Here is a 25,615-nt window from a genome sequence, read left to right on the forward strand (position 1 = left end):
ACGGTGGATCAGTGGTTTCGGTGCTTAAGCTGCTAGCCCGAAGGTCACGGGTTCGGTCCCGGCGGCGGTCGCGTTTAGGTGCACACGAAATGCTGGGAGGTCCGTGTGCACTGCGATGGTGCACGTGAAAGAACAGCAGATTTCCTTGGAAGAATAGCAGGTTTCCTGGAAGAGAAACTTCGGGGGCAGCGGAACGACAACAGCGCTGGATTCTGAGTGAGTGATTCCTGGAAGAGTATCATGCATTCCCAAGAACTTTGGACTGAATAAGTTGACGAACAAGTGTCTTCGATGTTTAATGCATGTGATTGCACTGTAGCGCGTGTCGTTATTTGTGTCCGTTGTTTTGAGGGTAGCCGGTTGTATTGTGCAGCCCGTTGTTTGAGTGGTGACGTGTTGTATTGGACTATTGCCGAGTGTGCATATTCGCGTGTTGTTTGATCTGCCGTACCTGAGAATACATTTTTGTTTTGTTTATCAACTCTCGGCTCTGGCTCGATCTTTGGACCACAGACGCGTCCGCTGGTGCGCCAAATAGGACCAAATTAAATTATCCTACCTTTCGTAGTGCAGTTCGGGGGGCCGGTACTTGGGCCCTTGGAATTAGCCCCGCGATTGCCTCCCTAAATAACGGGACCAGTGACGCCAGGCCAACACGCCAGACCACCTGTTTGAAAGTTCTCTTCGATAAGGGAACGATGCTGAACGACATCGATCGGCGTATACGGCGTCAACTCGGGCTTTTCCTTGCGAGCGCGGCAGTGGCTTTGTCGCGGTGAGGGTTCCGGAAAAGAAACGAAGCCGCACCCCCGAGGTTAAGACGCCCCCAAGTAACATCGTTATGTGCAGACGAAATGGACGCTATCTTTAGCCGACCCTTTCTTGCCGCTACGCAATCGCGGTGGTCCAAAGCCCGAAGACCACAGAATAATGATTGATTTTGTGGCCATCCTGGTTATGTCGATCTAAGAGGCGAGACTCGCAGTGTCCGTGGCGTGCCGCTATACGGAAAGCCCGTTTCGACAAAGTCATCCTAACGAAGGAACTGGGCAACATAGAGGGCCGACAGGGGATGCAGTACTGCAGAAAAAATACTCGCGTGGTAAGCAACAACGAAGGCCTCACGACTACAGATAAAGCTCCATCATTCACGCCACGGCTGTCGGCTCGAGGGCCTCCGGACACGCGTTCGGCTGCAAAAACGACGAATCGCAGGAGACGCATCGTCCACTATTCAGAGGGCATGCTGGCGTGAGTGCTGCGGCCCTTAGTTGAGTGCTCTGAGCGGAAAGCGCCGAGTGACCGCCATCTAATATTTCAGTGGATCGGTCTCATCCCCTCCCCTTCGAGGTGCAGCGTCACTGGCGGCACCCATCACTTTCTGCGGCGCTGCTTCTTATGCCTCCAGTGCTGCGCCCATCGCACCGAAAGCCCACTTGAAGTTAGAAAAGCAACTTGATCTCGAAAACTTTGCTGATAAACAAGTTATATTAGTAGACGCCGTTCAGGACAATATATAGTTGCCTAATACGAGTCGTCTTCCGTGTTCTTTCACAGCAAAAGTGGCTACTTATAAGAAATTGCCAATCAAGATTTCATCATCTACATGAGTGTCATTGACGGAGTTTAAACTGTCGTCACTTTCCGTTCCTTACACAGCGGTCGCTGGTCGTACATGTCTTGAAACTTACTAAAACAGCGCCTATGAGATAGCAAACAGCCCAAATGTGTTTGTTCATTCGTCCGCTGGCAATAACGGTTGCGCTCCAGGCTCGTGACACGCACTAGTCACTCGGAGTCTTGAGGGGGGGCGGGGTCTTTCCGGAAAGCGCAGTACATAAGCGCGAGAGGTCACCCGAGAGGTGCCACCAAGAACGCAACAGGAATATCAATGACTGATTAATCGAAGAAAAGTGTCCCGCAAAACGATTAACCGTCGTCCATGTCCACCTATCGTTTAATCAACTTAATCAATTAAAATCTTCGAATAATCGATCACGGATCGTTAATACGGCACTGCTCATAATCATTATAATGGTTTTGGCATGTAGAACCCCAGCCAGTCAGTCAAGAACTTTATTAAAGGGTTCTGAGGAGTTTAATCCACCAGGGTGTCCACGAGGGACATCGTAGCAGCCGCTACTGTAGGCGACGCCCAAGCCGGGGCGGGAACGTGGTGATGTTCCGCAAGTTTTTGGGCCCTCTGGACTGCCTTTAGTTGGTTTCGCAGATTGGGGCTCCTGAGTGCCTCTTCCCTGTCGGACTCACTGGCGAGAGGTCCCTGGGGAAACGCGGGACATTGCCAGAGCATGTGTTCGAGTGAACAGTACACTTCTGCGCAGTCTGGGCATTACGAATTTATGTCCGAGTTGAAACGGCTGAGTCGGCCCCGTTACGGGTACAGCCTCGTTTGTAGCATGCCAAAGGTGGCACCAACGGTCTTGTATATAGAAAGAACGAACGTATGCCTGGAATATTTTACCGAGACCGAGGCTGGCAATCTATTCCAGTATAAAGCGGTGGGAGACGTTGTCGAAAGCTTTAGTGAGGTCTAGGGCGAGGATGCCACGGATATTTCTTCTTTTGGAGTCGAACATCTGTTTCTTTAGTAATAGCATGGAGTCTTGTGTTGATAAGCGTGGACGGAACCCGGCCATGATGAATGGTAAGAGTTCGTGATCTTCTATATAACAACGCGATACACGATTTATAGTGGCAAGTTCAGCTTTTTTCATATATATATATATATATATATATATATATATATATATATATATATATATATATATATATATATATATATATATATATATATATATATATATATATATATATATATATATATATATATATATATATATATATATATATATAAGGTGAGTGGTTTACCTGGCTTTGAGAGAAGGATTAGCGTGGCCGTGCGCCATTGTTCAGGTACCTGGCCGGTTTCGCACATGTGGTTAATGTCTTTCGGTCGTCTAAATTTAGCAACAAGCGGTTGGTTACCTTGTCAGGACCGAGGGCCGATCGACTGTAGATGTTGCGTAATGCTTCCCGACTTTCTAGAATTTTTTATTTTATTATTACCTTTTTTTGGCAATGAAGTTACCAGAGGTGGTTCTGTACAAACGCTCTCATTAAGGTAGCCAGGTAGGGAGCTCTTTTTCTCTATTTTAGTTTGAGTTTATTAGCCTTCTATAGTTCCACTGAATGTTTGAAAGCAGACAAAGCTAACACATTCGAGGAGCGTGTGTTGGGGGGATGAGGGCTAGTCGGTAAGACATATTTTGTATTGGGACGAGGCAACAGAATCTGCGTTCGTTCTGTGTCTGCTTCTACTCTTGTGTTTCGTTCCAAGCGCAGTTTAATGGCGAACTTCACTCGTCGAGCTGGAGCAAGTTGTGTTGCTCCGTGGCCGAGAACCTGCATTCCGCTGGTAGATTCGGAGCAAGTTCGCGTGTTCCACTGGCAGATTCGGAGCAACTCACATCGTGACGGAGCGTTCCGCGTGCTCTGTCTTGCAGAGACGGATTTCGCAGGAACTCCGAGAATGCCTTGGCGTCATTTCCGGCACAGTCGGGCAGCGCTGTTGCCTGAAGCTGCATTGAGCGTTGTTTTTTCTTTTTCGAGGCAGTGCCCTCTGCACGGGTTAACATTTCTAAAATGTCATTGTTTGATGCTGCTGGACGTGGTGCTGCTGGTTTGCTTCTCGCTTTGAGCGACAGCGAGAGCACTAGTAGCAGCAGCCAACGTTTCTAGAACTAGTTCTAGAAATGTTTCTAGAAACGTTGGCAGCAGCGAGGACGAGTTGCCCGTGCTTTCCCGCCGTGTGCATGGCCGAAGTCTCGACCGAAGATAATCGGCTATGTCGAGGAAGTTTTCAGGACTGGTTTAGTGACGTGTGTAAACAACTTCCGGTGCGACCTCAGGCAGGGCATCCACGCGTTCACTCGAAGATCTGGCTTGAGGCAATCCGAGTGCTCACTCCAGGATTTCGGCGGCCGCTCCGGATCTACCGGCGAGATTCACCATAAGTTTACAAAAGCTAATACTGTGAAGATTGCGAAAAGATTTGCCTACTTTCCGCTTCAGGAGGGGGGGGGGGGCGAAAGTGCGAAGGTACAGCCCTTAAAACTTCGCAAATTCGCGACGTATATGGTTATTCACGCACCTCCTCTCTTTCCCCCTCCTCCGAGGCCGGCGCCGCGTCGGTATTGGCCAGACGCCGTCACGTGGGACTGACTGCTCCTAGTGTTCGTTTGTTAACAGTCGCTTGCGACTACCCCATCTTTGCTCTGGAGGCGCAGACTCCTCGGGGCACAGCGCATCTGTCTTGACGGATACGAACTCTTCCTTCCACGCGCGCTGTGCTGTGAAATACTTTTCATCAAAAAATGACGTCGCTGTTCGTTGCCTTGAGTGGTTGTTGTGACTTTTGCTGCCAGAACAAGTGAAGTGACGACCGAAAGCTTTATATAATACCGCCTATCAAGTGCAACGAGTTGCGACGAAAGACATGGTTACGTAGAATCGGAAATAAGAACTCCAGGCCGACGTTTTCAAATCCATATTGCGAAGTAACTTGCGTGTGTCTCACTATGAGTATGGTGCGATGTTTGCTGAATTCAATGCCTGCTCTAACGCCGTAGACACGTCACACTTAATTGTGCAGGACGTCACGAACCCTCACTCAGGTTTCATTACCGCTTCTGCGGGGCCTGTTTTTGTTTTGTTTTTTTGTCAACAGTACATGCTTACCTGTTCTTGTTGTCGTTATGCACCGACTGGTTTGTGCGCTTATAATGTACGCGGAAAGGCGCTCGAAATTGTGATTGCGAAACTTCAAAGATTTCGCGTTGCTGTTTCGAATAAACAAAACATCAAGACTCTCCGTTGGTTTTTGTTGCGTGCTTGTACAGTTCAGAGCAAATTGCTCTCCGTGGCTCTTTTACCTTGACCAATCAGCCGGGAGACTAGCGACGCGAGGGCAGCTATGCAAAGCGTCCATGCCGAGTACTGGGTGCGTGCATCGTTTAGAAACCTCACACAGACGTGTCGTTTCGCGTGACAGTTTAGTTACTATTTCGTGCGAAAGTTTATAACCGCGAGTATAGCTCTCGCAAAGTAATCACGTATGCTAGCACGCTGGTTCATTCATACGCTATAGCTCATTCTTTCAGCGATTTAGTTCGTACGTGAGATAAGTCCACAAGGCGCACTTCCGAAATATGATTGGTGCGTCTAAGCAGTTCACGAATCAACCACAGCTGGTCGAGTGCATCATTTGTGCGCCTTGTGACACATTATTAACATGGCCCGGGTTAACAGTGCGGAGGGCCCGGTTCAAAAAAAAAGGGGGGGGGGGGGACTCGCCACGCCCCCTTTCTTTCCCGCTTTGTCATCTGATCATGCTTGAGAATTGACGCTTTTTAGGGGCGAAGCTCCTTAGGGCGTGGGCTGTGCGGCCCCTGTATGTAGCCACCTCTAGTTTAGTTCTTGCAGTGTTCACTAGATGGCGGTACCGTCCCCTGTATGTAGCCACCTCTAGTTTAGTTCTTGCAGTGTTCGCTAGATGGCGGTACCGTCTCCTGTATGCAGCCACCTCTCGTTTAGTTCTTGTAGTGTTTACTAGATGGTGGTACTTGTAGCTGATGATGAAAAGATGCAAGATGTTATAAACTAGAAAGCGGTACTTGTAGTTGATGAAAGACGCGAGATCTTATAAAATAGGAATGATGTCACATATGGCGCGTGTCATTGGTTGAAGGCAACCGTTCGATTTAGTGCGGCGACGTACGCTAGGGGGAGCGATGTAATAAAATCGAGTGGGCAAAATGTACAGAGGATTCATGGTTTACCAGGTTTACCTCCGGAGCTTCGCCCACTCATCATCATTCACTTCGTGGATATGGCATATTTTTTGACTTACCTGCACAGAAAACAATCCATATTTATTTTATGTTTCTCCGTTTAATATCACCTAGGCGTTTTCTTTCTTGCAGAGTTGTGTGCCCACACGAAATTTCTTTAACAGAAGAATGCGTCATAGGAGCCGTGCTGCTTTGTTATGTGATCTGGAACAAGCTGCGCGCGCATCCGGTCTGCTCGGGGAAGCCTCATGTTCACTTGAGACGCCTGTGATTGCATGTGCTATGCAGGACATTGTGCGTACAATAAGTTCAAAAGTGGTGGTCGGTTGAAGACGTCCACCACAACGCTCCAGCCATTGCAGTGGGGGTCTGCTGGCGGTCAGATAGTGGGTATATGTTGTAGATATTTCCTGGGCACTACCTCTACCAAGTGATGTTCTCTTTAAGTTCCCCTATACAACCACCAAGCAGGAATTAAGACAGAACGGTAAAGCCAGAAGCGAAGAATCAATAAACAGTAGAATCGGGCAAGTTGTTATGAATCCATCTTGGTAGGAAGCGCATAACCAATACCTTTTAACAAGAACACGAGAGAAGCGACACAAGCACTCAACTTCCACTAAACAATTATTGCTAAACGCCAGAATAGAGGTAAAAGAAGGAAACGATTATGGGCCGTCTCCTCGAAGGGAATTCATACTGCAAATTTTGCCGTGGATTAAACTGCCCTCAAGATCTCTGCGAGACGAGGAAGAAGAAGTGGGCGCACGCGGTGCACGTGAACCGAACGCGGTCTCGGTCGGTGGGAGCTGCTGCCCGGCCCCGCTGGCTGCACTGGCCGGGATCTCGCATGCGTTCACCGAAGCCGTCTCCTGGGGGCCGCCCTCACCGGCCAGCGGCAACGCTGAAGACGACAGCGGGCTGCACGGGGTCTACGGGTGACGGTGGGACGAAACCCGGAGCGACGCAGCCATGCCAAAGAAGCAGGCGGAGGTCGACGAGAATCCTTCGAAGGCCGGCCGGCAAGCAAAACGCCAGACTGCTGATGCTGCGGACAATGGCCCTACCAGCGAGGCCCCGGCTGCCAAGCGGCCACGCGGTCGACCACGCAAGGCCGTGGCTACAGAGCCGCTAGCGCCGAAGCCGGTTGCGACCACCACGGCGGCTCGCAAATCGCGGAAGAAAGAAGGTGCCGCGGAGCCCGCCACCGAAAACCCGTCGACCAGCAAGGCTGCGACCAGAGCCCCGAGAACGGGCCGCAAGAAGGGCTCGATGAGCCCCCCTCGTAGGAGCGCCAGCGATGCGGCTAGCGAGGCTCCGAAACGCCGCAGGGCAAGCAGAAAGGTGAGCCGCGGCCGATCACGGAGCTCGTCCCGCAGTCGCCATGGCGGACGCGCGCATGAACACCGTAGCCGCGAGAGCTTGGCGACGCAGTCCGCGAGAAGCCACGAGAAAAAGAAGAGGCGCCGAGAGAGCCGCCGCCGCGCCCGGTCTGTCTCTTCATCCTCGGCCACAAGCTCGAATCGGCACGGGAAGCGTCGCCAAGCGCACAGCCACGCCTCCTCGGGCCGCGGAGGAAGGCGTGCCAAGGCAAGGAAGGCTTCGAGCAGCGGATCGACAACGAGGCACACGAGGCTGCCCGCAAGGAGGCTGAAGAGAAAGTAGGAGGCTGAAGCCGCGACGAGAGTGATACTTCTGGTTACAAGAGCTCCATTTGCATAACGAAAACAGAGAAAGCAAAAATTGCTTTTCCACTCTCCATCCGGCTAGAAGAGGTTCTTGTTGGCTTAAGCGCACTATTCTATAGAATAAAATTCTCTTTCCACCCCTCATGTTGTTCAGTTACTGCCTAAAGTGTCTTATAGAAAAAAAAATATCTATGGACCATCTCCCCGAAGGGAACCTTGATGGCATGTGAAGCAGCACAAGTTGCGACGTGGATTTGTACAGATTGGTAGCTAACTTCAGATACGGTGCACTGAAAGATGAAATGGTGCGCAATAGCCTAATTGCTGGCTTACAGGATACAAATCTGTCGGATACGCTAGAGGGCTATCTGGATCATACATTCAAGGATGAGGTACATAAAGCGCGGCAGAGAGAAGCAGTTCGAAAGCAGCAAGCTGTGGTAAGGCAGGAACTCTTATTCGGAGAAACATCTGTTGACGCCTCGTGAAAGGACGGTCAAAGATCTCCTCCAGAGCTTCACACGAAAAAACGTCCTTCAACACGAGGAAAAGGGCACCATAAGTGTAGAAGATGTGGTGGACTTGACAAACTTGGCCGTATCAGCTGTGCTTTTGTCGAAGCTGAGTGGTTTACCTGGCTTTCAGAGAAGGATTAGCGTGGCCGTGCGCCATTGTTCAGGTACCTGGCCGGTTTCGCACATGTGGTTAATGTCTTTTGGTCGTCTAAATTTAGCAACAGGCGGTTGGTCACCTTGTCAGGCCCGGGGGCCGATCGACTGTAGATGTTGTGTAACGCTTCCCGACTTTCCAGAAATTTTTATTTTATTATTAACTTTTCTTGGCAATGAAGTTAGCAGAGGGGGCTCTGCACAAGCGCTTCCCATTGAGGTAGCCAGGTACGGAGCTCTTTTTCAATATTTTAGTTTGAGTTTATTAGCCTTCTATAGTTCCGCTGAATGTTTGAAGGCAGACAAAGCTAACACATTCGAGGAGCGTGTGTTGGGGGGATGAGGGCTAGTTGGCAAGACATATTTTGTATTGGGACGAGGCAACAAAGTCTGCGTTAGTTGTGTGTCTGCTTTTACCCTGGTGTTTTGTCCCAAGCGCAGTTTAATGGCGAATTCCACTCGTCGAGCGGGAGCAAGTTGTCTTGCTCCGCGGCCGAGAATCTGCATTCCGCTGGTAGATTCGGAGCAAGTTCGCGTGTTCCACTGGCAGATTCGGAGCAACTCACACCGTGGCAGAGCGTTCCGCGTGCTCTGTCTTGCAGAGACGGATTTCGCCGGAACTCCGAGAATGCCTTGGCGTCATTTCCGGCACAGTCGGGCAGCGCTGTTGCCTGCAGCTGCCTTGAGCGTTTTTTTTTCTTTTTCGAGGCAGTGCCCTCTGCACGGGTTAACATTTCTAAAATGGCATTGTTTGATGCTGCTGGACGTGGTGCTGCTGGTTTGCTTCTCGCTTTGAGCGACAGCGAGAGCACTAGTAGCAGCAGCCAACGTTTCTAGAACTAGTTCTAGAAATGTTTCTAGAAACGTTGGCAGCAGCGAGGACGAGTTGCCCGTGCTTTCCCGCCGTGTACATGGCCGAAGTCTCGACCGAAGATAATCGGCTATGTCGAGGAAGTTTTCAGGACTGGTTTAGTGACGTGTGTAAACAACTTCCGGTGCGACCTCAGGCGGGGCATCCACGCGTTCACTCGAAGATCTGGCTTGAGGCAATCCGAGTGCTCACTCCAGTATTTCGGCGGCCGCTCCGGATCTACCGGCGAGATTCACCATAAGTTTACAAAAGCTAATACTGTGAAGATTGCGAAAAGATTTGCCTACTTTCCGCTTCAGGGGGGGGGGGGGGGGGGGAGGGCGAAAGTGCAAAGGTAGAGCGCTTAAAACTTCGCGAAGTCGCGACGTACGTGGTTATTCACGCGCCTCCTATCTTTTCCCCCTCCTCCGAGGCCGGCGCAACGTCGGTATTGGCGCAGGTACTCCGAGAATGCTTTGCCGTCGTTTCCGGTACAGTCGGGCAGCGCTGTTGCCTGCAGCTGCCTTGAGCGGGTTTTTTTTTCTTTCGAAGCAGTGCCCTCGGCCAGATGCCAGATGCCGTCACGTGGGATACCGTCCCACGATGGATGCCCTATTGGCCAGATGCCGTCACGTGGGACTGACTGCTTGCAGTGATCGTTTGTTACCAGTCGCTCGCGACTACCCCATCTTTGCTCTGGAGGCGCGGACTCCTTAGGGCTCACCGCATCTGTTTTGACGGATACGAACTTGCCCATCCGTGCACGTTGTGCTCTGAAATACTTGTCATGAATGAATGACGTCGCTGTTTGTAGCCGTTAATGGTTGTTCCTCCTTCTGCTGGCAGAACAAGTCTATTGACGGCCGAAAGCTATTTATGATACCGCCTATTAAGCGCAACGAGTTGCGACGGAAGACATAGTTACGGTAGGATTAGAAATGAGAACATCAGGCCGACACTTTCGAATCCACATTGAGAAGTAAGTTGCGTGTCTCTCACTACGAGTATGGTTCGATGTTTGCTGAATTCAATGCCTGCTCTAACGCCGTAGACACGTCACACTTAATTGTGCAGGACGTCGCGAACCCTCACTTTAGCAGAAATGAAACCGCAGAAGCGTTGTCCTGCGGGGGCTGTTTTTTTGTTTTTTGTCAACAGTACATGCTTACCTGTTCTTGTTGTCGTTATGCACCGACTGGTTTGTGCGTTTATAATGTACGCGGAAAGGCGCTCAAAATTGTGATTGCAAAACTTTAAAGATTTCGCGTTGCTGTTTCGAATAAACAAAACATCAAGACTCTTCGTTGGTTTTTGTTGCGTGCTCGTACAGTTCAGAGCAAATTGCTTTCCGTGGCTCTTTTACCTTGACCAATCAGCCGGGAGACTAGCGACGAGAGGGCAGCTATGCAAAGCGTCCATGCCGAGTCACTGGGTGCGTGCATCGTTTAGAAACCTCACACAGACGTGTCATTTCACGTGAAAGTTTAGTTACTATTTCGTGCGAAAGTTTATAACCGCGAGTATAGCTCTCGCAAAGTAATCACGTATGCTAGCACGCTGGTTCATTCATACGCTATAGCTCATTCTTTCAGCGATTTAGTTCGTACGTGAGATAAGTCCACAAGGCGCACTTCCGAAATATGATTGGTGCGTCTAAGCAGTTCACGAATCAACCACAGCTGGTCGAGTGCATCATTTGTGCGCCTTGTGACACATTATTAACATGGCCCGGGTTAACAGTGCGGAGGGCCCGGTTAAAAAAAAACAAGGGGGGGGGACTCGCCACGCCCCCTTTTTTTCACGCTCTGTCATCTGGTCATGCTTGAGAATTGACGCTTTTTAGACTTAGCTGAAAAGAACACAATCCATATTTATTTTATGGTTCTCCGTTTAATTTCAGCTAGGCGTTTTCTTTCTTGCAGTGTTGTGTGCCCACACGAAATTCTTTTAACAGAAGAATGCGTCATAGGAGCCGTGCTGCCTTGTTATGTGATCTGGAACAAGCTGCGCGCGCATCCGGTCGGCTCGGGGAAGCCTCATGTTCACCTGAGACGCCTGTGATTGCATGTGCTATGCAGGACATTGCGTACAATAAGTTCAAAAGTGGTGGTCGGTTGAAGACGCCCACCACAACGCTCCAGCCATTGCAGTGGGGGTCTGCTGTAGATATTTAGTGGGCACTACCTCTACCAAGAGATGTTCTCTTTAAGTTCCCCTATAAAACCACCAAGCAGGAATTAAGACAGAACGGTAATGCCAGAAGCGAAGAATCAATAAACAGTAGAATCGGGCAAGTTGTTATGAATCCATCTTGGTAGGAAGCGCATAACCAATACCTTTTAACAAGAAGACGAGAGAAGAGGCACAAGCACTGAACTTCCTCTAAACATATAGTGCTAAACGTCATAATAGGGGTGAAAGAAGGAAACAATTATGGGCCGTCTCCTCGAAGGGAATTTATACTGCAAATTTTGCCATGGATTAAACTGCCCTCAATATCTCTGCGAGACGAGGAAGAAGAAGTGGGCGCACGCGGTGCACGTGAACCGAACGCGGTCTCGGTCGGTGGGAGCTGCTGCCCGGCCCCGCTGGCTGCGCTGGACGGGATCTCGCGTGCGTTCACCGAAGCCGTCTCCTGGGGGCCCCCCTCACCGGCAAGCGGCAATGCTGAAGACGACAGCGGGCTGCACGGGGTCTACGGGTGACGGTGGGACGAAACCCTGAGCGACGCAGCCATGCCAAAGAAGCAGGCGGAGGTCGACGAGAATCCTTCGAAGGCCGGCCGGCAAGCAAAACGCCAGGCTGCTGATCCTGCCGATAATGGCGCGGGCCCTACCAGCGAGGCCGCGGCTGCCATGCGGCCGCGCGGTCGACCACGCAAGGCCGTAGCTACAGAGCCGCTAGCGCCGAAGCCGGTTGCGACCAACAAGGAGGCTCGCAAATCACGGAAAAAAGAAGGTGCCGCGGAGCCCGCCACCGAAAACCCGTCGACCAGCAAGGCTGCGACCAAAGCCCCGAGAACGGGCCGCAAGAAGGGCTCGAGGAGCCCCCGTCGTAGGAGCGCCAGCGATGCGGCTAGCGAGGCTCCGAAACGCCGCAGGGCAAGCAGAAAGGTGAGCCACGGCCGATCCCGGAGCTCGTCCCGCAGTCGCCATGGCAGACGCGCGCATGAACACCGTAGCCGCGAGAGCTTGGCGACGCAGTCCGCGAGAAGCCACGAGAAAAAGAAGAGGCGCCGAGAGAGCCGCCGCCGCGCCCGGTCTGTCTCTTCATCCTCGGCCACAAGCTCGAATCGGCACGGGAAGCGTCGCCACGCGCACAGCCACGCCTCCTCGGGCCGCGGAGGAAGGCGCGCCAAGGCAAGGAGGAAGGCTTCGAGCAGCGGATCGACAACGAGGCTGCCCGCAAGGAGGCTGAAGAGAAAGTAGGAGGGTGAAGCCGCGACGAGAATGATACCTCTGGTTACAAGAGCCCCATTTGCATAGCGAAAACACAGGAAACAAAAATTGCTTTTCCACTCTCCATCCGCTTAGAAGAGGTTCTTGTTGGCTTAAGCGCACTATTCTATAGAATAAAATTCTCTTTCCATCCCTCATGTTGTTCAGTTACTGCCTAAAGTGTCTTATAGAAAAAAAATATCTATGAACCATCTCCCCGAAGGGAACCATGATGGCATGTGAAGCAGCAGCGGTGCGCACGCCGTTGACCCGGCTGAAGCGGGCGTCGACGTGAATGCTGAAGTAACGCTGTGAAACGAAACTCGGTGTAGCTTTTACTCCAGTAAACGTTTCGTTGAAACGCAGACACGGGCGGCGACTCGGATTTCGTGTAAGTTTCATGTAAACGAGGCAAAGGAGTGTTTCCACTCGACTTGCGGTCGAGCGTTGCAGTCGGTGGAGAGGGTGAAGCGAGCGAGAAGTGTGTCGCGAGCGTGTGGAGGAGCAGCACCAACTAGGTGTGTTGGGAGGAGCCGGCAAAGTACTGAGGGTGAGGAAGAGAATGATGTCAACGGGCAGCTGCGACTTGACCTACTTGGCATCGTTCCAACAACGGCGGCGTGGGGAACGCGGTGCGGTACGTTGGCACGGAGACACGTACGGACAGCGTTACACAGGCTAGTCAAAGAGCTCGATCGCATCTAGAAGAAAAGTAAAAGGCAGAAAATACAACCGATAGCCCACATGTCATACTATACTCATCCATTATTATCAATCCCACCATGCAAAAGACAAAGTTCTTTCCGCGTGACCGGGATACATGGTGCGCTTACACACTTAGAGTAATCACGCGTAATTACTGCTGCTCGCCCTTTTACCTTTCCCTCACCAGTTGAAGTTAAGTGCTTGTGTCTCTTTTCTCGTGTAAAAGTTGTGCACCTCCTACCAAGATCGAAGAACCAATCCATTACTCCTTCGGATTCCTTGCATAATCACGAAGTTTCGTACGATACAAATATTTCATGGTGCGTTTATACACTATAATGAAAGCATACATACATAGTATACCGACATGTCAGTTTCATACCGGTTATTTTCATTCAACACATTAAGCCATTATTGAACCAGGAACCACTCTCCATTCGCCTTCGCATCTTTCGTGTTGGACCATAGCTGCTAAAATCCTCGTGTCCATATCCACTGTTTCAGCTCTTTCCCTCTACACGATGCATGGTCTTCGGCGAGTAAAAGGTATTTATCACGAACTGCAGAACTATGAACTGACTTCAAGATTATGCGCATTTCACATCGAACTTCTTAGAAGCATGTATATTTATTATTCAAATAGAAAATCCGTCTATCAGGGGAATCCAGCAGGAAGGTTAAAGGGGCCCTGCAACACTTTTTGAGCATAGTCAGAAAACGCTGCCGAACGGTAGTAGAGGCTCCTGAGAACACGCGAGCAGAGTGTTATAGCACAGCGCGCGACCTGGAATTGACAATAAATTATGAAAGTCAGCTAAAAACTGCGTTCTCTTCCCTCGACAAATGATGAAAGACGCTCAAAAATCACACGTACATTACGCATCTATCAGCCATTGGCTGATTTCAACATGGCACACTCAGTTGTTACAGAGGTTGCCGCGAGAGGCCGTCACTTGTCCATGCGCGATCGCACCGAGAAAGCCGCGTATTCGAAAGAAAAAGAAAAGAAATAAAATGCTCAAGGTCACCAGGCGCGTGTGGCGTTTTTTGTTTGCCCCTCCCAAGCCTCCCTGCTTAACTTCCAGCGCTTTCTTTGGGGCTAGAGAATAGAGAATGCGCAGAGAGAATGCTATCGCGCCAACTAACAAAAAGGTAATTGATAGTAGACGCACACGAACATTTGAGCGATGTTATTTACAGTGTGAAACTTACTTGAAGACGCGCTAAACGATGCCCCAAGAAAAAAACGGGGGTTCTCACGAACCATCACATTTTTACGTTTAAGAAAATACTAAGGGGTGGTACGCACAAAGTTACCATTTAGTCACTGCGACGCCGAGTGACACGACCAAGGTCTGATCACAAGTACGCGTAGCGCGTGGCACTGAACAGAGATGATATGGGCTAACGCTATGATATTAGGTGGCGCGAATCATGGCCTCCGAGGTTCGAAGCGCGCGGCGGCCGCACGCCCGCGATCTCGGAGGTCATGCGCGAATGCTCTCCGGCATTCGCTGCCGGCCGCGCAAGCGCTCTCTTCAGGTGGCGCCACATTCGAAATGCGAGTGCGAAGGAGAGGAGATCGAGGAGAAACGCGAGCGGAGGAAGAAAGTGTCGCCACTTTGCGAAGTGCTAGGGGCTTTCACCCCCGCCCTGTATAGAGGAGACCCACGCCGTGGGAGGCGCTGCGGAGCGTGGCGCTGTCAGTCAACACGAACATTTGAGCGATGTTATTTACAGTGTGAAATTAATTCGAGACGCGCTAAACGATGGGCCAAGAAAAAAACGGGGGTTCTCAATCTTTCAGCGTTCGTATGTGAGATAAATCCACAAGGCCCACTTCCAAAATATGATTGGTGCGTCTAAGCACTTCACGAAAGAACCACAGCTGTTCGAGTGCATCATTTGTGCGCCTTGCGAAACATAATTAACAGGGCCGGATTAACAGTGCGAAGGGCACGGTTCAAAAAAAAGAGGGGGGGGGGGCTCGCAGCGCCCCCTTTTTTTCACGCTCTGTCATCTGGTCATGCTTGAGAATTGACGCTTTTTAGACTTAGCTGAAAAGAACACAATCCATATTTATTTTATGGTTCTCCATTTAATTTCACCTAGGCGTTTTCTTTCTTGCAGTGTTGTGTGCCCACACGAAATTCCTTTAACAGAAGAATGCGTCATAGGAGCCGTGCTGCTTTGTTATGTGATCTGGAACAAGCTGCGCGCGCATCCGGTCTGCTCGGGGAAGCGTCAAGTTCACCTGAGACGCCTGTGGTTGCATGTGCTATACAGGGCATTGCGTACAATAAGTTCAAAAGTGGTGGTCGGTTGAAGACGCTTATCACAACGCTCCAGCCATTGCAGTGGGGGTCTGCTGGCGGCCAGATAGTGGGTATATGTTGCAGATATTTTCTGTGCACGACCTCTACCAAGTGATGTTCTCTTTAAGCTCCCCTATACAACCACCAAACAGGAATTAAGACAGAACGGTAATGCCGAAAGCGAAGAATCGATTGATTTGTGGGGTTTAACGTCCCAAAACCACCATATGATTATGAGAGACGCCGTAGTGGAGGGCTCCGGAAATTTTGACCACCTGGGGTTCTTTAACGAGCGAAAGCGAAGAATCAATGAACATTAGAATCGGGCAAGTTGTTATGAATACATCTTTGTAGGAAGCGCGTAACCCGTACCTCTTAACAAGAACACAAGAAAAGAGACACAAGCGCTGAACTTCCACTAAACATATATTGCTAAACGTCATAATAGGGGTGAAAGAAGGAAACAATTATGGGCCGTCTCCTCGAAGGGAATTCATACTGCAAATTTTGCCATGGATTAAACTGCCCTCAGTATCTCTGCGAGACGAGGAAAAAGAAGTGGGCGCACGCGGTGCACGTGAACCGAACGCGGTCTGGGTCGGTGGGAGCTGCTGCCCGGCCCCGCTGGCTGCACTGGCCGGGATCTCGCGTGCGTTCACCGAAGCCGTCTCCTGGGGGCCCCCCTCACCGGCCAGCGGCAACGCTGAAGACGATATCGGGCTGCACGGGGTCTACGGGTGACGGTGGGACGAAACCCGGAGCGACGCAGCCATGCCAAAGAAGCAGGCGGAGGTCGACGAGAATCCTTCGAAGGCCGGCCGGCAAGCAAAACGCCAGGCTGCTGATCCTGCAGATAATGGCGCCGGCCCTACCAGCGAGGCCGCGGCTGCCATGCGGCCACGCGGTCGACCACGCAAGGCCGTAGCTACAGAGCCGCTAACGCCGAAACCGGTTGCGACCACGAAGGAGGCTCGCAAATCACGGAAAAAAGAAGGTGCCGCGGAGCCCGCCACCGAAAACCCGTCGACCAGCAAGGCTGCGACCAAAGCCCCGAGAACGGGCCGCAAGAAGGTCTCGAGGAGCCCCCGTCGTAGGAGCGCCAGCGATGCGGCTAGCGAGGCTCCGAAACGCCGCAGGGCAAGCAGAAAGGTGAGCCACGGCCGATCACGGAGCTCGTCCCGCAGTCGCCATGGCGGACGCGCGCATGAACACCGTAGCCGCGAGAGCTTGGCGACGCAGTCCGCGAGAAGCCACGAGAAAAAGAAGAGGCGCCGAGAGAGCCACCGCCACGCCCGGTCTGTCTCTTCATCCTCGGCCACAAGCTCGAATCGGCACGGGAAGCGTCGCCACGCGCACAGCCACGCCTCCTCGGGCCGCGGAGGAAGGCGCGCCAAGGCAAGGAGGAAGGCTTCGAGCAGCGGATCGACAACGAGGCTGCCCGCAAGGAGGCTGAAGAGAAAGTAGGAGGGTGAAGCCGCGACGAGAATGATACCTCTGGTTACAAGAGCCCCATTTGCATAGCGAAAACAGAGGAAACAAAAATTGCTTTTCCACTCTCCATCGGCTTAGAAGAGGTTCTTGTTGGCTTAAGCGCACTATTCTATAGAATAAAATTCTCTTTCCATCCCTCATGTTGTTCAGTTACTGCCTAAAGTGTCTTATAGAAAAAAAAAATATCTATGGACCATCTCCCCGAAGGGAACCATGATGGCATGTGAAGCCGCAGCGGTGCGCACGCCGTTGACCCGGCTGAAGCGGGCGTCGACGTGAATGCTGAAGTAACGCTGTGAAACGAAACTCGGTGTAGCTTTTACTCCAGTAAACGTTTCGTTGAAACGCAAAGACACGGGCGGCGACTCGGATTTCGTGTAAGTTTCATGTAAACGAGGCAAAGGAGTGTTTCCACTCGACTTGCGGTCGAGCATTGCAGTCGGTGGAGAGGGTGAAGCGAGCGAGAAGTGTGTCGCGAGCGAGTGGAGGAGCAGCACCAAATAGGTGTGTTGGGAGGAGCCGGCAAAGTACTGCGGGTGAGGAAGAGAATGATGTCAACGGGCAGCTGCGACTTGACCTACTTGGCATCGTTCCAACAACGGCGGCGTGGGGAACGCGGTGCGGTACGTTGGCACGGAGACACGTACGGACAGCGTTACACAGGCACGTCAAAGAGCTCGATCGCATCTAAAAGAAAAGTAAAAGGCAGAAAATACAACCGATAGCCCACATGTCATACAATACTCATCCATTATTATCAATCCCACCATGCAAAAGACAAAGTTCTTTCCGCGTGACCGGGATACATGGTGCGCTTACACACTCCAAGTAATCACGCGTAATTTCCGCTGCTCGGCCTTTTACCTTTCCCTCTCCAGTTGAAGTTAAGCGCTTGTGACTCTTCTCTCGTGTAAAAGTTCTGCACCTCCTACCAAGATCGAAGAACCAATCCATTACTCCTTCGGATTCCTTGCATAATCAGGAAGTTCCGTACGATACAAATATTTCATGGTGCGTTTATACACTATAATGAAAGCATACATACATAGCATACCGACATGTCAGTTTCATACCGGTTATTTTCATTCAACACATTAAGCCATATTTGAACCAGGAACCACTCTCCATTCGCCTTCGCATCTTTCGTGTTGGACCATAGCTGCTAAAATCCTGGTGTCCATATCCACTGTATCAGCTCTTTCCCTCTACACGATGCATGGTCTTCGGCGAGTAAAAGGTATTTATCACGAACTGCAGAACTATGAACTGACTTCAAGATTATGCGCATTTCACATCGAACTTCTTGGAAGCATGTATATTTATTATTCAAATAGAAAATCCGTCTATCAGGGGAATCCAGCAGGAGGGTTAAAGGGGCCCTGCAACACTTTTTGAGCATAGTCAGAAAACGCTGCCCAACGGTAGTAGAGGCTCCTGAGAACACGCGAGCCAAATGTTATAGCACAGCACGCGACCTGGAATTGACAATAAATTATGAAAGTCAGCTAAAAACTGCGTTCTCTTCCCTCGACAAACGATGAAAGACGCTCAAAAATCACACGTACATTACGCATCTATCAGCCATTGGCTGATTTCAACATGGCACACTCGGTTGTTACAGAGGTTGCCGCGAGAGGCCGTCACTTGTCCATGCGCGATCGCACCGAGAAAGCCGCGAATTCGAAAGAAAAAGAAAAGAAATAAAATGCTCAAGGTCACCAGGCGCGTGTGACCTTTTTTGTTTGCCCCTCCCAAGCCTCCCTGCTTAACTTCCCGCGCTTTCTTTGGGGCGAGAGAATAGAGAATGCGCAGAGAGAATGCTATCGCGCCAGCTAACAAAAAGGTAAGTCATAGTAGACGCACACGAACATTTGAGCGATGTTATTTACAGTGTGAAACTTACTTGGAGACGCGATAAACGATGCCCCAAGAAAAAAACGGGGGTTCTCACTAACCATCACATTTTTACGTTTAAGAACATACTAAGGGGTGGTGCGCACGAAGTTAACATTTAGTCACTGCGACGCCGAGTGACACGACCAAGGTCTGATCACAAGTACGCGTAGCGCGTGGCACTGAACAGAGATGATATGGGCTAACGCTATGATATTAGGTGGCGCGAATCATGGCCTCCGAGGTTCGAAGCGCGCGGCGGCCGCGCGCCCGCGATCTCGGAGGTCATGCGCGAATGCTCTCCGGCATGCGCCGCCTGCCGCGCAAGCGCTCTCTTCAGGTGGCGTCACATTCGAAATGCGAGTGCGAAGGAGAGGAGATCGAAAAGAAACGCGAGCGGAGGAGGAAAGTGTCGCCACTTTGCGAAGTGCTAGGGGCTTTCACCCCCTCCTTGTATAGAGGAGACCCACGCCGAGGGAGGCGCTGCGGAGCGTGGCGCTGTCAGTCAGCACGAACATTTGAGCGATGTTATTTACAGTGTGAAACTTACTCGGAGACGCGCTAAACGATGGGCCAAGGAAAATACGGGGGTTCTCACTAGCGATCACATTTTTACGTTTAAGAACATACTAAGCGGTGGTGCGCAAAATGTTAACATTTAGTCACTGCGACGCCGAGTGACTCGACCAAGGTCTGATCACAAGTACGCGTAGCGCGCGGCACTGAACAGAGATGATATCGGCTAACGCTATGATATTAGGTGGCGCGAATCATGGCCTCCGAGGTTCGAAGCGCGCGGCGGCCGCGCGCCCGCGATCTCGGAGGTCATGCGCGAATGCTCTCCAGCATGCGCTGCCTGCCACGCAAGCGCTCTCTTCAGGTGGCGCCACATTCGAAATGCGAGTGCGAAGGAGAGGAGATCGAGGAGAAACGCGAGCGGAGGAGGAGAGTGTCGCCACTTTGCGAAGTGCTAGGGCTTTCACCCCCTCCTTGTATAGAGGAGACCCACGCCGAGGGAGGCGCTGCAGAGCGTGGCGCTGTCAGTCAACACGAACATTTGAGCGATGTTATTTACAGTGTGAAACTTACTCGGAGACACGCTAAACGATGGGCCAAGAAAAATACGGGGGTTCTCACTAGCGATCACATTTTTACGTTTAGGAACATACTAAGGGATGGTGCGCACGAAGTTAACATTTAGTCACTGCGACGCCGAGTGACTCGACCAAGGTCTGATCACAAGTACGCGTAGCGTGTGGCAATGAACAGAGATGATATGGGCTAACGCTATGATATTAGGTGGCGCAAATAATGGCCTCCGAGATTCGAAGCGCGCGGCGGCCGCGCGCCCGAGATCTCGGAGGTCTTGCGCGATTGCTCTCCAGCATGGGCTGCCTGCCGCGCAAGCGCTCTCTTCAGGTGGTACCACATTCGAAATGCGAGTGCGAAGGAGAGGAGGTCGAGGAGAAAGGCGAGCGGAGGAGGAGAGTGTCGCCACTTTGCGAAGTGCTAGGGGCTTTCACCCCCTCCCTGTATAGAGGAGACCCACGCCGTGGGAGGGGCTGCGGAGCGTGGCGCTGTCAGTCAACACGAACATTTGAGCGATGTTTACAGTATGAAAAGCGTGTGGCAATGAACAGAGATGATATGGGCTAACGCTATGATATTAGGTGGCGCGAATCATGGCCTCCGAGATTCGAAGCGCGCGGCGGCCGCGTGCCCGCGATCTCGGAGGTCATGCGCGAATGCTCTCCGGCATGCGCTGCCGGCCGCGCAAGCGCTCTCTTCAGGTGGCGCCACATTCGAAATGCGAGTGCGAAGGAGAGGAGATCGAGGAGAAACGCGAGCAGAGGAGGAAAGTGTCGCCACTTTGCGAAGTGCTAGGGGCTTTCACCCCCTCCCTGTATAGAGGAGACCCACGCCGTGGGAGGCGCCTCGGAGCGTGGCGCTGTCAGTCAACACGAACATTTGAGCGATGTTATTTACAGTGTGAAACTTACTTCGAGACGCGCTAAACGATGGGCCAAGAAAAAAACGGGGGTTCTCAATCTTTCAGCGTTCGTATGTGAGATAAATCCAGAAGGCGCACTTACAAAATATGATTGGTGCGTCTAAGCACTTCACGAAAGAACCACAGCTGTTCGAGTGCATCATATGTGCGCCTTGTGAAACATTATTAACAGGGCCGGATTAACAGTGCGAAGGGGATGGTTCAAAAAAAAAGGGGGGGGGGGGCTCGCCGCGCCCCCTTTTTTTCCCGCTCTGTCATCTGGTCATGCTTGAGAATTGACGCTTTTTAGACTTAGCTGAAAAGAACACAATCCATATTTATTTTATGGTTCTCCGTTTAATTTCACCTAGGCGTTTTCTTTCTTGCAGTGTTGTGTGCCCACACGAAATTTCTTTAACAGAAGAATGCGTCATAGGAGCCGTGCTGCTTTGTTATGTGATCTGGAACAAGCTGCGCGCGCATCCGGTCTGCTCGGAGAAGCGTCAAGTTCACCTGAGACGCCTGTGGTTGCATGTGCTATACAGGGCATTGCGTACAATAAGTTCAAAAGTGGTGGTCGGTTGAAGACGCTTATCACAACGCTCCAGCCATTGCAGTGGGGGTCTGCTGGCGGCCAGATAGTGGGTATATGTTGCAGATATTTCCTGTGCACTACCTCTACCAAGTGATGTTCTCTTTAAGCTCCCCTTTACAACCACCAAACAGGAATTAAGACAGAACGGTAATGCCGAAAGCGAGGAATCAATTGATTGATTTGTGGGGTTGAACGTCCCAAAACCACCATATGATTATGAGAGACGCCGTAGTGGAGGGCTCCGGAAATTTTGACCACCTGGGGTTCTTTAACGTGCGAAAGCGAAGAATCAATGAACATTAAAATCGGGCAAGTTGTTATGAATCCATCTTGGTAGGAAGCGCATAACCCGTACCTTTTAACAAGAACACAAGAAAAGAGACACAAGCGCTGAACTTCCACTAAACATATATTGCTAAACGTCATAATAGGGGTGAAAGAAGGAAACAATTATGGGCCGTCTCCTCGAAGGAAATTCATACTGCAAATTTTGCCATGGATTAAACTGCCCTCAATATCTCTGCGAGACGAGGAAGAAGAAGTGGGCGCACGTGGTGCACGTGAACCGAACGCGGTCTCGGTCGGCGATGGAGCGTCTTGCCAGCAGTATTATTGGAGTCGTGGCTGAATTGTTAACATCTCAGTTGACCCAAATCATTGCTTCAGTGTCTATGAAAAATCAGACTTCACAGGATTTGGAGGTTTCAAATTGTGCCGGGACAGAAAGTCCGATAGCTCCTACACGATGCTCATCTCCTAAAGCAGGACCCTCCAATAAGATACTGCGGACAGATCTAGAAACCGTATCAGATGACACTGATGAATTCACAGATATGGATGCGGAATCTCATAATTTCTTGAAGCGTGCCAGATCTCCCCTATCGAAAAAGTCTTCACAGAAATCAAAATCTAAAAAGTTCCTGTCAAAGAAAGACGTTTTGGAGAACCTCTCCAAAAAAGACTTTTTGAAGAAAGATCTTTTGGATCAAGCAGTCTCTGCGGCGGGTTTATAGAATCAAAATAGGCTCCTTAAAAGTATTACAGTGGAATTGTCGATCAATAGGGTCGGCTACCACAGATTTATTGTGTATTTCTTCGCAAATTTCCCCAGATATTATTACTTTACAAGAAACTTGGCTTACAAACGGACAAAAATTTTACCTAAAAAATTATCGCTTATTTCGTTTAGACAGACCTAGCAGAGGTGGTGGACTTGCCATTTTTATATCAACTAAATTTAGTCATAGAGCGAAGATTAACTACCTGTGCATGGATTCTAACTATGAAATTATGGTATTAGACATCACTCTGCCAGGCTGTTCCCCTTTTTCTTTTGTTAACGCATACTTTCCGGTAGGAGTACAGGACACAAGATGCTTAGATGCAATGTTAGCTTCCTGCAGGAAGGATGTAATATTAACTGGTGACTTTAATTCACACCACGTGTCTTGGGGTTTCAAGACTGATGTAAATGGAAGACGCTTGTGGGAATGGACTGTTGATAATAACTTATCTTGTGCAAATTTCCCCACTGTTACGTTTATTAGGAGACAATCAAAGTCGGCGATAGATCTGACCTTTTGCAGCTCCTCACTAAACATTTCGTCGTGGAAAACATTAGATTGCGCAACAAACAGTGACCACCTTCCTATTAGCTTTGATATTAACTTTCCCGGAATATTTTTAACTGGTAAAATTGGCTCGTTTGTAAATTATGAGCGCTTACAAAAAGACTTGAAGCCCACTTTGGTTCTTCGCAAGGACATGCAGGAAGACATTCGGGCTATGAGTCTGTGTGCGGTACTGAAAAGAGCAATAAAAAAGTCAACTTTTTCAATAACTTCAGGCACAGGCGGGTCGTTTAGCCCATGGTGGAACGCTGATTGTACAAGGGGGTATAGAAAACGAAAAGCGGCGTGGAAGCAACTTATCCACAACCAATGCCCAAAAAACTGGTGTGACTATAAATACGTGGCAGCAGATTTTAAACGCACAGTACGCAAAGCAAAAGATGACTATGACACTAACAAATTTAGCTATCTTTCAAAACCATACAACAGAAAGGCGCTTTTTAGATTTTTGCGTTCCAGAAAAATGATACCACCATCAGACAATACTGATTCTTCAATTCTATCGCCTAGCGAACTCACTGAAATCTTAGAAAATGTTGCTAAAGGATTAGAAGAAAGATTCAGATCAACAATGCCAAGACACATAGTAAAGCCAATTGCAGGGGAGGAGTTCAACGAGGTGACATTAGCGGAACTAGCGGGTGTAGTGAGGCACTTACCTCCTACAGCACCTGGACCAGATGGAGTAACTTCAGCAATGATAAAAGTTCTATATGACATTTCCCCACATGAACTCTGTAATATGGTTAATTACTCTTTGAAAACTTCTTGAATACCGGCGGATTGGAAACTTTCCAAAATAATTCCGATACTTAAAAAACAGGGGCTTGGGTATACACTTGACAATGTGAGGCCAATTTCTCTTACATCTAATTTGGTTAAACTAACTGAAAGAGTTTTGAATGCACGTGTGATAAAATACATTGAGGAGAAATCAATATTGAACCCCAGTCAAATTGGTTTTAAATCGGGATGCTCCATATGGTGTGCGCACGCGGATTTGGAGAGTCGTATACAGTTGGCTAGGCGTAGAAGAGAGTATTGTGCATTAGTTACTCTGGATTTGGCCAAGGCGTATGACAAAGTGGAGCATAAAATACTAATAGAGCAGATGGAAAGGTCACATTTACCAAAATACATGACATCATGGGTAGCAGAGTTTTTAAGGGAGAGAGAGTTTTATTGCTTTCAAAGGGGTTGTTTTTCTAACAGATATCGACAATACCGTGGCGTACCACAAGGTGCAGTGCTCTCACCGGTGTTGTTTAACATCTTCCTCAGTTCGATTCCAACACATAGCGATATTCATTTATATCTTTAGGCAGATGACATTGCTTTCTTTGCGACAAACAGTGATCTGCAATTACTTTATCAGACATTACAGAATTACCTAAACATGATAGAGGAATGGCTTCAAAAAATTGGAATGTCTCTAAATGTAAACAAAAGCGCGCTTCTAGCGTTCTCGTTCAGGGATCCTGTTAACATCTCCTTGATGTATGGCACAGAGCAGATTCCCCAGGTGGATTCACTTAAATACTTAGGCATCATATATAACAGCTCGTTAAATTGGAAAAGCCACATCGATCACATTGCGCCCAAAGCAACACGAGCCATGGTGTGGTTACGCAAGCTCAGCAACATAAAAAGCGGGTTGCGAAGAAATACATTGGTAATGGTCTATAAAATGTACATTCGTCCTATCATGGAATTCGGCTGCGTCTTATTTTCGGGCAGTGCGACATATAAAATGAGACCGCTAATACTATTAGAAAGGGAGGCCTTACGACTGTGCCTTGGACTGCCCAAGTTTGTTGCTAACAACGTGCTATACATGGAAGCGCGTCTACCGTCATTGTTAAATAGATTCAAAATGCTTACTATCCAAACATTTTTAAAACTATACACTGTGCCCCAGAGAGCATCTTTTTATGCTTTTATTAAAGAACCAAGTTTATTTTTTGAAACTTGGTGGTCACGATTCCACTGCCCACAGATCTTGTTCGTTCAAGCGCTGCTAGAACCACTGAACGTCAAAATAAAACATATTTTCACAACAAGAGACGTTAACTTAGATCTTATGATAGAATTTGAGAATATTTATCCCTCTAACGCAAAGCAAATGCCATTTCAATATTTAAATGATCGGCTGCAGGATTACTTGGCGCATTTGAACTTGAACAACATAATTGCGACCGATGCATCCGTATCAAATGAAAAGGCTGGGGCAGGTATCTTCTCACGTTCCCTTGACTGGTCCTTTTCGGTTAGACTCCCAGATTACACACCCATATTCATGGCAGAATTATTTGCTATTGTACTGGCACTACGGAAACTTCCTTTGGGCGAATCGGAAGCAGTCGTAATTACAGATTCTTTTTCAGTATGTGCTGCTCTGTCTTCAGGAGCCAACTTAACACTTATGCACATGTTTCGACAACTCATACCGACAAACTTGAAAAAACTGCAGCTCTTATGGGTA

The 25,615-nt window shown here is 49.6% G+C and overlaps 2 protein-coding genes across 2 annotated transcripts in view; one reads left to right on the forward strand and one right to left on the reverse strand.

Moving 5' to 3' along the window:
- The window catches only part of LOC119175596 (uncharacterized), a 49,367-nt gene extending 41,665 nt beyond the window's left edge, over positions 1-7,702 (forward strand). The window contains exon 2 of the mRNA XM_075881932.1: positions 6,003-7,702. Within this exon, the coding sequence (XP_075738047.1) occupies positions 6,843-7,535 (693 nt within the window). The 5' untranslated portion in view covers positions 6,003-6,842 and the 3' untranslated portion in view covers positions 7,536-7,702. The remainder of the gene's footprint in view (positions 1-6,002) is intronic.
- Positions 1-25,615, reverse strand: part of RhoBTB (Rho-related BTB domain containing) — a 344,465-nt gene that overhangs the window by 276,228 nt on the left and 42,622 nt on the right. The gene's annotated exons all lie outside the window — the stretch shown is intronic.

Source organism: Rhipicephalus microplus, chromosome X (assembly GCF_043290135.1).
Source record: "Rhipicephalus microplus isolate Deutch F79 chromosome X, USDA_Rmic, whole genome shotgun sequence".
In the NCBI taxonomy this organism is placed as follows: Eukaryota; Metazoa; Arthropoda; class Arachnida; order Ixodida; family Ixodidae; genus Rhipicephalus; species Rhipicephalus microplus.